General features: G+C 41.8%; 1 protein-coding gene and 1 long non-coding RNA gene across 2 annotated transcripts; both read left to right on the forward strand.

Moving 5' to 3' along the window:
• Positions 1-3,384: 3,384 nt before the first annotated feature.
• LOC310779219 lies at positions 3,385-5,600 on the forward strand. Its single transcript, XR_014552821.1, has 3 exons — positions 3,385-3,488; positions 4,657-4,792; positions 5,501-5,600. It is a non-coding gene; the product is annotated as an uncharacterized lncRNA (long non-coding RNA).
• A 1,741-nt stretch (positions 5,601-7,341) lies between these two features.
• Positions 7,342-12,085, forward strand: LOC310779628 (uncharacterized protein; the record flags this gene model as incomplete). The annotated part of the gene is made up of 5 exons (XM_083640136.1): positions 7,342-7,402; positions 8,069-8,208; positions 8,331-8,466; positions 11,775-11,880; positions 11,968-12,085. Exons 3-5 carry the CDS (start codon positions 8,358-8,360, stop codon positions 12,083-12,085), a joined length of 333 nt encoding a protein of 110 aa, XP_083496262.1. The 5' UTR covers positions 7,342-7,402; positions 8,069-8,208; positions 8,331-8,357.
• Between the last annotated feature and the right edge of the window lie 329 nt (positions 12,086-12,414).

Here is a 12,414-nt window from a genome sequence, read left to right on the forward strand (position 1 = left end):
AAAACAACTTCAGTTGAGACATTCAGCCACACCACAATGTGGGCATATTTGGATGTTCGGTGGAGACTTTTGAGCTTCCACATGAGATACAGATGGCTCTGCAGCTAGGTATGATGGTGGCTAAGAAACTTATTCTTTTGACCTGGAAGTCTACCACTCCACCCTGTTTTAAACAGTGTTGGGCAAGTTACTTTCAAAATGTAATATACTACATATTACTAGTTACTTTCATTTGAAAGTAATAAGTTACTTTACAATATTACTTTCTGTGTAGAGTAACTTGTTACTTATTTCACTACTTTTGCATTACTTTTACCAAAACAACAGCAGCAGCAGAATGACATCGCCGCCACAGAACCATCCCGAAAAATAATCAAGCGCCTTGAAGTCAGTGTAAACAATCCAAAATTCTAAATGTTATTCTTTTCCTTTGTTATTGTCATCTATAGTGGTTATTTGCATAAAAACACACAGTTTGATTAGGAAATTTTTTAAATATGTGCTTTGATTTAATAAAAATGTAACTCAATTTGTAACTTGAGTTACTTGACAAAGTAACTGGTATAATATTACTGAAATCCTATAAGTAATAAGTTATATTACTGAGTTACTGCTAAAAGTAATATATTACATGTAATATGTTACTTTTGTAATGAGTTACCCCCAACACTGGTTTTAAACGATGGCTCAATGGGATGTTGTACATTATACAAATGGAAAAGCTACGTCTCTATAAGCCAAATACACAGAGCAGATTCCAGGAAACTTGGGGGCCCTTCTTGGCACACTGTAATATCATTTAATTTTTATAGTCATTTAATTTTCATATACTGTCTCCTGTTTAAATACATGTCGGAGTGGGTGTGATATTGGATTTATTTATTTATGTATTATGTTTAAACATGTTGCCACTGGGATAACCTTGACAGACTGGCAGCTAGCCGTCAATTAGTGTGTCGTGTCGTGCTTTTTATTTATTTATTTATTTATTTATTTATTTATTTATTTATTTATTTATGTAGGCTATTTGTTTGTTTGTTTGTTTATTTATTTATTAAATCTCTTATGCTAACTGTAACTTGGCTTCACTGTAACTTTCTCATAACCTTCCTATGGGACTGAAGTATCTGTAGATAGAATATTGAACAATTGACCATTTTCACAGCAGCGATTTATTTTGTCTAAAAAATGCAGGATAAACACAGGTGCAACCAAAACATTAATGAGAGTTTCCAACTTCCACTCCATTAGGTGCCCCAGTGCTGGGGCCCTCATTAGTGTGTTGGTTGTACCTGTGTTTACCCTGCCTTTTAGCCACAACAAAATGGCTGCTATGAAAAAGGTCCTTCAATGTGTAGCAGCCTGTTAACTCCGCCCATGCAGCTCCAACAGTTTTGATGCCTTTCCTGCTCTCACAAATATGGACCAGGCAGACAGGAGACATTCCCGACCTGAAAACATAAGCGACCCGTTTACTTATTTTATTTACTAGAGTTTTGGTGATAGGCTGAGGTGATAGTTTACAACTCCACTTTCTGAAGAAGAATACGAGCGAACTTTAACATCACTCAAATAGTCCAAAGGGATGAAGAGCATGTGTCAAAGTTTGTTGTTGGTTTTCGGCTGTGTCGTTGTGACGGTTAGATCTCAAACAGGTAAGAAAACTCTCATCATTATTTATTATTATAACCTTGTTTGTTATTATTATCAGTCAACTTCTGTCTGGAATGTCACAATTTTAGAGCCTTTCCCGTAAGTGGTGACGTCGCGGCTGAGTCGACTCACGCACGGACAAAAAAAAAAGTTGCAACATGTTTAGTTTTACACTGCTTCTGTTTTTGAGACCAAATAAAGTTCCAATATACTGTAGTGTCCGAATGCGATTTTGAATTAGGCTAAATGACTTAAAGAAATCGACATGTTAACTGTTACGTGCAGCAAATCTATTCTAGGTTAGTGCCAAAACGTGGAGAAAATAAAATGGTAATAATATAAATGCATGGAATAGCCTACACAATAGAAGCCTTTTTATGGCAATTATTGTAAATGAATATTACAGAAATGCTTATTTTCAATTGTAAATGCACTTAGGCTACTGCAATACATGTTATTTCAGTGTGTCTGTGACAGGATAGCCTATAATATAGCCTATTGTAAAAGCTAGATTTAGAAATACTGGGACCGTATGTTAATGTATCTGTTGATATTGTAAAATATATGGGCTCATCCCAGGATACATTGTATAGCAAACTATTGTAGGCCTATATAATTTACTGTGGAACATACACATGCCTTGGGTAAAATAATCCAATCTGTCTAATGTCCTACTGAAATGGCTTTTTTGACATAAGTTTGGGAAACAAGATTACAAGATTGCCAAGTAGCCTAGGCCAGTGGCTTTTTACACCAATTACAACCTCAGGAATTATCGTTATCGTTATCACCAAAGTATGAGAGGGAGGGGGCCCCGCGCGTACCACCAGTGGTACTGGTACACTACCCGTACCACAAGTTGAGAACCACTGGCCTAGGCTATTCCGGGAAATGCAGACTACAGTACAGGATGTGCACTGCAGGGCATTGGCTATTTGCCAATAAGGCTTGACCGGGTCGTTGTGTTCTGTTTGTTTTACACACTTTGTAGTTTCAGTTCTGTAAACTGCTCTCAGAGGCAGAGAGCTCTGTCTCTGGAGTGAGAAATAATCTGATTGGTTGAGTTAAACCAGGGATACTCAACTTGCTTTGCCCGGGGCCGGGGGCCACTTTTGCAAAATGACAGGAGACCAGGGGCCAGTTATTAAACAAACATTAATATACATTTTTCTGTAGCGGATTGTAGGTTTTTGGGGTGCCAGCCAGTTTGCTCTGACAATTTTGGGCACACAGGATAGATAGTACATACAAGTGCGTGGGTGGCGGGCAGGCAGCGATATTTGACAATTAGCTGGAGCTTTGGTCAAACTTTATTTAACATATATAATAGTTTTTCAGAGCGCCCATACTTTTTTCATTAATTCATGGTACAGTAGGCTCTCATATGTTGGAAGGTCAGCAGCTAGCTAACTAGCAGCTTATCTAGATAGCGGCTAGTTTGACCTTACGGTCAATTAGCTACTCTTTATTTATTTCTGAGGTTACTTCTGGGCTGGACTGCGCATCCAAGAAGCATTTGACAGCCTGCTTGTTTTAACATCAAGCCACCCTGCTGTCCCCGGCCTAGACCAATTAAATGAGTGGAATGAATGAAAGGAATAAATTATGAGTATCCAATGATCACATGGCTGAAAAGTTTCACGTTATAGTAAAATCCTATAATGTTGTCTCATTTCTATCTTCTCTCTTTCTCTACTTTAGGCAACATTTTACCACCTCGAAAGGTGTCCCTATCCTGGCAGGATGAATTCACACCATGTTTTTCATGGGCAGCGCAAGAGGACTTTCAGGAAGGCTGCCATTATTATGTGAATTTAAAGAGCACCAGGCTGCAGGTTAGACACCACTTTGCATTATGTAGGACTTTTATGTAGCAATTAGGATTCTCTTTTGTTTTTTGTTTTTTTTCCCCACACAACATACAGGTAGCTGCATCTAGATTGGTTTTTGTGAAGCATTTGGCACACCCACATAAAAACCCACAAATCTAGCAATAACACCTGTGACAATTTTAATACTCAATAAACAATTAATGTGGATCATTACCTCCGTACGCCCAGCGTCTGTCCCGGTCTGTTTGTCCGTCGAGAGGCCGCTCGCTGCAGCTGCACCTCCACTCCGCAGCCTAAACTGCTCTCCTCCTGAGCTCCAGAGTGCCACTTGCGTCCGTCTCCGACGATAAAGTTATCCACCTGATACCATTGTGCAGCCAGTTTACACGAGCTGAGATGGTCGGTCCGCTGTGCCTTGCTGTGGCTCTCCAAAATTATATTTGCGCCGACCTCAAACTATACAAATCAGAGAAAAGTTAACATTTTCTTGGAAACGGAAGGTCAGATCGTGATCCCTATAAAGGACTATATGTATTTTTTCACCCCGAATCCAAGGCCACCATCCGTGAGTCTCTACGAATGCGGTTGCGGAGATACGTCCGCCCTGCCTGCAGGACTACAGGAGAGAGATAGAAGACAGTGGGAGGTTGGGGGTTTCAAGTCACTGATCAAACACTCTATTTCAGTGATTGTTGTCAGAATATAGAGCCATTTGACACTTATTTTAACACAAAAACATCGCTGAATGCAGCTTTAAGTCGTATGTGGAAAGAACATGGACGCTACAAACATGTGTTGTATTTTATTACTCAGAGCGTTTAAACAACATGTTGAAGCTGTTTCCAGTTTTTGCGGGACATGCTGACACCACATGACACACATGACACCACGTACTCTGGCTGCCAAAAGCGACTGGAAAGGGGGGCAAAAGTACCGCACTACAAAAATCAAAATTTTCTTTCCACCAAATAATAGAAAAGTATCGACAGTGGTATCGATAAAGACTCGGATCGTTAAGCAGTCTCTGAAATGGTATCAATATCAATAAAAAATTCATGATCCCCATTAGTATCATGAGTCATCATGACTCATAATACTAATGATATTTTGGTTGCAAGTTCAGTCTGGATTAAATTATTATTTTTTTCTCTTTTTTTTTTTCTCTCTTTAGTACGAGAAAGAACACAGTTTGGACGAGCATCCTTCCTGCCATTTCTTGGGAGACATGAAATCTTTGGATTTCTCCGTTAAAACAGACTGTAATGGAAATCAGAGTGATCCTGCTATCCTCCATGTCACCTACCCAGGTAACTCTTTTGTCTTACCCATTTTTCTTACCCTTGAATAGGCCTACGTCTTGGCAAAAACAAAATGTCTAATAACCGTGTGGCTTCCATGGCGTTGTTGGATGCAATGTAGATGCGGGGAAATATGTAGTTGGCTTGTTTACGCATGTCGGGGAGAGCGCTATTCACGACTAGAGGCGCAGTAGCCAGGGGATCGACTCTCTCACTGGGCAGAGCACGCCCTTGCCCGGCGGACCTTGCTGCTTCCCGGCCGAGGCTGTGGATTGAGATGCGTGTTGTGGTGAACCGATTGCATGTTCCTTTGCATCTACTACCACTAAGATATTGAAATTTTGTTGTAATTTTTGCATGGTTATGTAAGCAGATAGTAACATTTATAGTGGGCTGAAAATCACATGTTGCTCCTTTGACTTAACTGATGTTTGATGCCCAGTGATCTGTTTCATGACGTCATGCACATAGCGGTGTGAGCTGTGATTGGTCTACTCTTGTAGGGACATACAGACATACAGACAAACCCTGTTCTATATGGCTTTGTTAAAAAAAAGGAAAGATCCATGTTTGTTTGGTCTGTATTTGAGTAGATAAAAAGTGCCATTTTCCATCAGAGAATGTAGGCTGAAGCTGTTTAGACCCTACAGTGTATATGGGACTGGATTGTGCATTGTGAGTGTTCACGTGAGTGCATGTGACTCTGCCTCTTCTCAGAGCTGGTGAAGGATGTCAAGTGCTCATACCATACGAATAGACTGACTTACTGCTCCTGGAAGCCAGCCATTCACCTTCCAGACCTCCAGCTCATCTACAAGTCAGTTTGTTTCCTTACTTGTTTCCTTACTTCCTGGTTACACTACAGAGGAGGAGGGTTGTAAGTTATGATATGAATCTTCAAACGTCTGGCTCAAAGTCATTAGCTCTGATACTCTGCATTGTATTTACAGTGCGTGGGCTGTGTTATCTGTGTTTAGTGAGTTGGATTGCAACATCTCTTGTACAGTTTGTTTAGTTTGCGTAAGAGATTGACGTTTATGTCGGAGCCTGACTGTGGATGAACTCAAGCTCAATATCTCACAGGATTTCTCAGCATTGTCAAATAAAAAGGAGGGTCATCTATGACCGACAGTCCGCCATCACCATAATGCAAACAACCACCAACCTAAACAAAAATCTAAATCTCCAAAGGTCAAAATAATGACTGCTTTTTACACTCAGACCCTGGAATGAATTCCAGTGTGTTTCAAGCATTTGATACTGAATTTGGACACTGAAGGGGGACTAACGATCATCCAATCAGCATGGACTAAGCCGTTGTCAATTGGTTGTCAAGACTGCGCCGAGGAGTAACAACAATGGCTCCGGCCGTTGCCTGCTGTCGAGGCTGATTTAAATTGATTAAAAGTACCAATTACTTTGAAATCCGAACTGCACACTGCTTGGAGGGCATTTATTCAAAGAGAAGATGTTTGGTTTTTTTTTACATTCGCCCGACTGGAGTAACTAAAGTAAGATACCTAGTTTGAGTTTGAGTTTGAGTTTAATCATTCTGACTTGCAATACACGATTGAATTATGCAGAATGTACACTTGGAAAAAAAACAATAAAAAATACACATACATTATGCATGATTAAAACAAACCCCAACACCAAAAATACAATCAACGCTTAACTACAGCCCATTAAAAAGCCTGACGCCACAAGAGATGGTGGAGTTTCTCAGTCTATTTGTTCTGGTTTTTGGCAAAGACAACTGATGGCCTTTGCGCAGGACACAGCCAGTCCTTTCTTTCTTAATAGGAGGGAGGATGTGGTGGAGCGGGTGGTTAGGCTGGTGTCCTGAATCAGCTTCACAGTGGTCTGTTCTCTTCCTGTCTGCAGATCAGGTAGATGCAAAGAGACGTCCTTGAACCTCATCATTATTTTGACAGCCCTTTTCTGAACCCTGTCCATGGTGGCTCTTTGTTTAACCGTATAGCCCACGAGCAGTCCACTCCCATATTCTAGACATGGTCTGATCAGTGTGTTATAGATATCGACAGGTCTTCTACAGGGAGCCCATTTCTTGCCATCACAGTGAGAAAATGCAGACGCTTGGAGGCTTTTTTCACAGCCTCCTCAACGTGAACATCTCCACTGAGCTGATTGTCCAGGTGGAAACCTAGGTATTTTGTGCTTGTGACAACAGGGACAACCTGGCCGTTGAGGATTAGAGGGGCTGGCTGGGGAGGGTCCTTAGCGACGTTGGACCATACGTTGGACGTTGGGGGGATCCCATCATTGAAATAACGTAAACAGAGTGCAATCTATCTCAGACTAGAAGATGGAAATGAGTGTAATGAGTTGACAATTCAGTTTGCTATCAGGCTAGGGAAAACTCTCTTCCTGCAAAGAAAGAAGGTCTTCTCTTTCTCTCTCTCACTCTCTCTCTCTCTCTCTCTCTCAGGTTACAACCTGGTGGATTTGAAAAGTGTTCTGACTACGATTCCAAAGACGGCTTGAAGACAGGCTGTCGTCTGCACACCAATACAGCCCGTAGTTCCATCTACTTGTCGTTCAACGGAACACTGAACAACACGTCTGTCAAGAACAACGTCGAGATAATCACTATTGGAGGTGAACAATTAATCAGGGAAAAAAACATTGAAATGGCAAAATGCACTAATGCAATTTCAAAATCACAGAGGCTTCAAATCAATTGACAGAGGGAGTTGTGTCTAAAATGGACACTCCAGGTCTTTGGTCAATGAGTCAAGTACAATGTTGATGCCAAACTTTCATCATACTCCAACAACAGTTGTAGAAAAAAAAGAGTAACAATTAGAATCTTTCACTTGTAATATTCTGTAAAATAATCGCAATTAATTTTTTTCATCAGCATCTTTTAGCCCCTAGTACAGTAAGCAGCAAGCAGCCGCCCACTAGTTTTGTTTTAGCAGATCTGAGGCTCGAGGAAGCAAACTTGCAAAAAAATTTGTAAACTTGTTGCAAACTTTGTTTGCAAACCAAGGCTTCCCCATTAGCTTATCCTTCCTGTGTGCGCGCGCTTGTGTATGGATGTTGGGTGGTATACCACAGATTGCTAAATTTTGACTTGGATAACATACTGTACTGTACACTATAACAATGGGTGATTCGAGGCAAGGAATTTGTGTGCAGAATGGAGGGTGAGGGGTATTTCGGGAAACTTTAGTAGGTCCCTGTGCAATACTTTATTACTTTATATAATTGCATTATAATTTTCTCTCTAATTTCTCTCTCTCTCTCTCTCTCTATCTCTAGTTGACCCCCCTGCCCTTAACTGGACGGTTATCAAAGCCGAGAACCAGTTCAATATTAACTGGACTCCTCCTGACATCTGGAGGCTGCCTGAATGGCCATGGCATTACAAACTCAATTACACCGAGTGTGGTGCAGAAAAGGTAACACTGCACCCCTGCTGCCCATACGGCACCAAGTATCTTGTTCTGTTCATTCAGGTGACGTAAAAATGTGTCATATTGCTGTGTGTGTGTTAACAAGCGTAACTTTATTTCCCTCGCAGAATAAAACACAAGAAGGAGGCACCTTAATGACGCTGGAATATAAAAAACACTGTCCCTACAACATCTCTATTAAAGCGACCATTGCTGTCAGGAGTCCCCCCACTCACACGCCCTGGAGTACATGGAGATATTTTGGTACGGCTCTCTCTCTCTCTCTCTCTCTCTCTCTCTCTCTTCTGGTCTCGAAGAGTGTTTCCAAAATGAATGAGATTTATCCATACTGTATGATTGTCTGGCATGAATGTGAAGCATATTATGGGTTACTGTTACATTGTGAATTATCTTAAAGGGCCCATATTTTGCTAATATAATGTATTATTATTTTATTGTTGGCCTCCAGTAGAGTAACTTATTGCATCAGTCATAGTTTAAAAAACTCATTGTTTATCTTGTACTGGCTCTCACTGCCCCCTTCAGTTCACCCTCTGTCTGAAACGCTCTGTTTTTAGGTCCTGTCCCTGAACCCCCACCCTCCGGAAAATACTCCAGGTGGGCAGCGCGAGGAGTTTTTGCGTTTGCAAACTTCTGGCCAGAGAGCTATCGCTGTAGAAGCGAGACTGTCTGTCTGTCTGTCTGTCTGTCTGTCTGACTATCTATCTATCTATCTATCTATCTATCTATCTATCTATCTAGATAAGATAGATAGATAGATAGATAGATAGATAGATAGATAGATAGATAGATAAGATAGTCATGCATAACAGAAACAGACAGGCGATCTCTGCTATGGCTACTAAATTTGGTAGTTGTAAAACAATTATATCAACGAGCAACTGATTGTCAAAACGAATTTGACCATCGATGAAAAACGTGACTTGGACATAAAGCAAGCTATCAATTGATTTATCAACATCCCCCTAGCTATCTACAGCTCCGCTAGGCCGGGCTGCACCCGGACATTTTCTTCGGTGGCTGGCCAAGCAGGGATTCTATTACCACGGCCTGCCATAACGTTACACCGGGAGCTTCACACTAGCTAATGTAGCTAGTTAGCTAACTTCCCAAATGCTTGTGACTATAGTGTGCCTCTCCTAGCAAAGGCTACACGGACCAAACCAAAATGAGGACTTGGAGAAGTCAGCAAGTTGGACTAACGTTACAAGTTCTGAAAATATGTGCCTTTCGTCATTCATCGGTTGTTCATGTCTATAAGGCAGCTGTGCTGCTAGGCTAAATAGCAAGTGCTAACGTTACCCAGCCGGTAAGTAACGTTAGCGCTTCCTAGCAGCACATTGGACCGATGCTGGAATGAGACACATATTTTCAGAACTTACCACTTCAGTCCTACATCCTGGCTCACTTCCATGTCGTCTCCTTGTTTTTGCGGTCTGGAATCCGTTATTCCATGAGACTACTACTGTTGTGTTAGTCCCAGACAGCCAGGCTAGAGAGAGCCTGGTGAGTGGTGACGCCGCCGCGGGTTACTGAAACACAGAACAGGGAAGAGAGGGTGGGAGCTAGCGTGCGCGCGCTGCGCGCCGGCCGGCGGCAACGCTTTGTTGCCAGGGTAACAAGTCCTTACTGACGTCACAAAAATTATGGTTCTCGCACAAAATCGCCATAAATCCATGTAATCTCGTCTACGAGAGTTCATAGGCGCGAGGGGTGGTTCATGGGGGTAACATTAAAACACTTTCACATATTTATTTGAAGCTTAGCCCATGTTTAATATGACCATCCAAGATTGTAACAACATATATATGATACAAAATTAAGAAATGCATAATATGGCCCCTTTAAATGATGGTTCCAGTGAATGTGAAACCCATTTTCAACAGTGCCGTCTCTCCCCTATTCTTGTTTGTTTGTTTGTTTGGTTTCTCCCACATTATAGATTTAAAAAAAAATCATAGCAGTTTATGATCATTGGGTCCAATGAATTTGTGGGTCTCTGCACCTTATTCCAATCAGTGTCATAGAAACTTTCATGAAGCATTGTTCTGATGTTAACATTTTTGCCTAACGTCAAAGACATGCCTACTCTTGCCCTATTCGTCCAATGAGGGCTTTCTATTTCCAAAACGCTTGAGTGTAGTCGGATCGGAACTACTTTTCATGTACATTCATGTGTTTATCTTAATGCTTTAATCAGGCGACACCTAGCAAAACTTTTGTAGACACATATCCCCTCTGTGGATCCCATGTATATTACAACTCTTAATTTGCGCTCTCTTAAATTTGGTTTTGATGTTGTTTGGAATCAAATGAATACGAATCGCTTCGGCATGCGAGGGAATAACGGCCGGGCCAGACATCTTGCGTCTGCGTGGCGTTACCTGTTGATTTTCATTTCGGCGCCCATGTTAACAGGTTACAGCAGCCACACCACGGGCATGAGACGCGCATCTCAGGCGCGTGTCTTGCGAGGCGTGAGCCGCGCGTCATCTAGAGAATAGGAGCGACGCATATTTTTTCTGCTTACCGCACGCGTCTCTACAAAAATAGACATTAAAATTATCTTTTGCTGTTCATAATCATATCATACAAGCACTATTAACTACATTTTAAAAGCAGACATAATAAAATATAACAACACTTCCGTTTTTGTTTCTCTGGGCGAATTTGCGGCATATCTTTTTTTGACTGGTTCGATTTTTGCGAGTTTTCGCCTGCGACTTGAATTGATAACCACTGATTTCCATAGGCTATAGGCTATTTATTTATTTTACAGGGGCAGCCACAGCCAATCAAGGCTCGTTTTGATTTGAGACGGGAGGATGAGCTCACAGCAGTTCTCCTGCCCTCTGGAAACCACATACAGTACATAGGCTACAACGTGGCTTCGTTCCTCCCCTCCCCACACACACACACACACACACACACAAATCAATACTGCCTCGATTATGAAGTGAGCCCAAGCGATCTTCAGTTAAAATCATCATTGTATTGTTTATAGCAAATTTAATAAAAGGTAAACTCAAACTCTATTGGAAGAGAGTTGGCAGACAGTCAGCAGCGCAGGAGCAGCTGCAACGCTGCCTGTGTGGATGCCGCGCGCGTCCCAGCCGCAGCCCCCACGCTACGCACACACACACACGCGCGTCCCAGCCGCAGCCCCCACGCTACGCACACACACACACGCACTAGATAGACGCGAGATGTCTGGCCCGGGCGTGAGTCACGTGATATATATTTTTTGTTTTAGGTAGAGAGAGCACACTGGAAAACGGGCTTAACATCCAATGTGGCCGGAACTATCCTTTTAAGACCTTTCCATATGAAACAGCAATGTTTCTGAGGATAGAATATAATAATAAATAAATAAATAAATAATCCAAAATAGATCATAATATCTGACAGTGATTAAAGTTGGTGCTTAGTCTCTTTCCAAATTCTCCCTAAACGTATTTAGGATTAATTTATTATTTAGTTTATTATTTATTTAGCATGACATTGCTCTATGAAAAGCCTCTCAGTTTTTTTACTCTGATTTATCCATGCAGATGCAGAGACCGATGGTCCAGCCAAAGATCCAATGATATACGCTGCCATCATCATCCCACTGATGTTCACCGCCTTGGCCGCCCTGGCTTTTGTGTGTGTCCGAAAGTACGTAACCGCCCGTCTTACCACATGCCTCTTAGTGATTTTGCTATTTCCCTCACTGTGGTCTCATAAGACATTCTTTCCAAACAGGTATAAGGACAAGATCTTCCCCAAAGTGCCAGAACCTCGAGACTTACTCAGAGACATTTTCGACAGCAACAATGATACAGTGAGTATGGGCGCCAATGTGTGCCAGCATGTCAAATAGGATCATCCAGCATTAAATACATGTATTTCAATAAATATAGATTTTTGAATTAGGCAATTATGGCCGACTAAATGGGCAAAAATGGCAAATTAGTGTGAGGGGGGGGGGGATAAGTCAACGCAGGTTCAGCACCATGGAGAGCTCCATTCGTCGTTAGCTACTGATGGAGCTCACCTGAGCGGAGGAACACACCTGAGTTGAGTTGGAATCAGCCAGGGAAGTGATCTATGAAAACCCTCTGGGGGTAAAGAGAGCAGACGCTGCATGCCAACTCTGTGAGCGAGACCTGACTAAAATGGCCAGTGATTGTGTGCTCAGAATGTCACTGC

Source organism: Poromitra crassiceps (genome assembly GCF_964638095.1).
Source record: "Poromitra crassiceps genome assembly, chromosome: 7".
NCBI lineage: Eukaryota > Metazoa > Chordata > Actinopteri > Beryciformes > Melamphaidae > Poromitra > Poromitra crassiceps.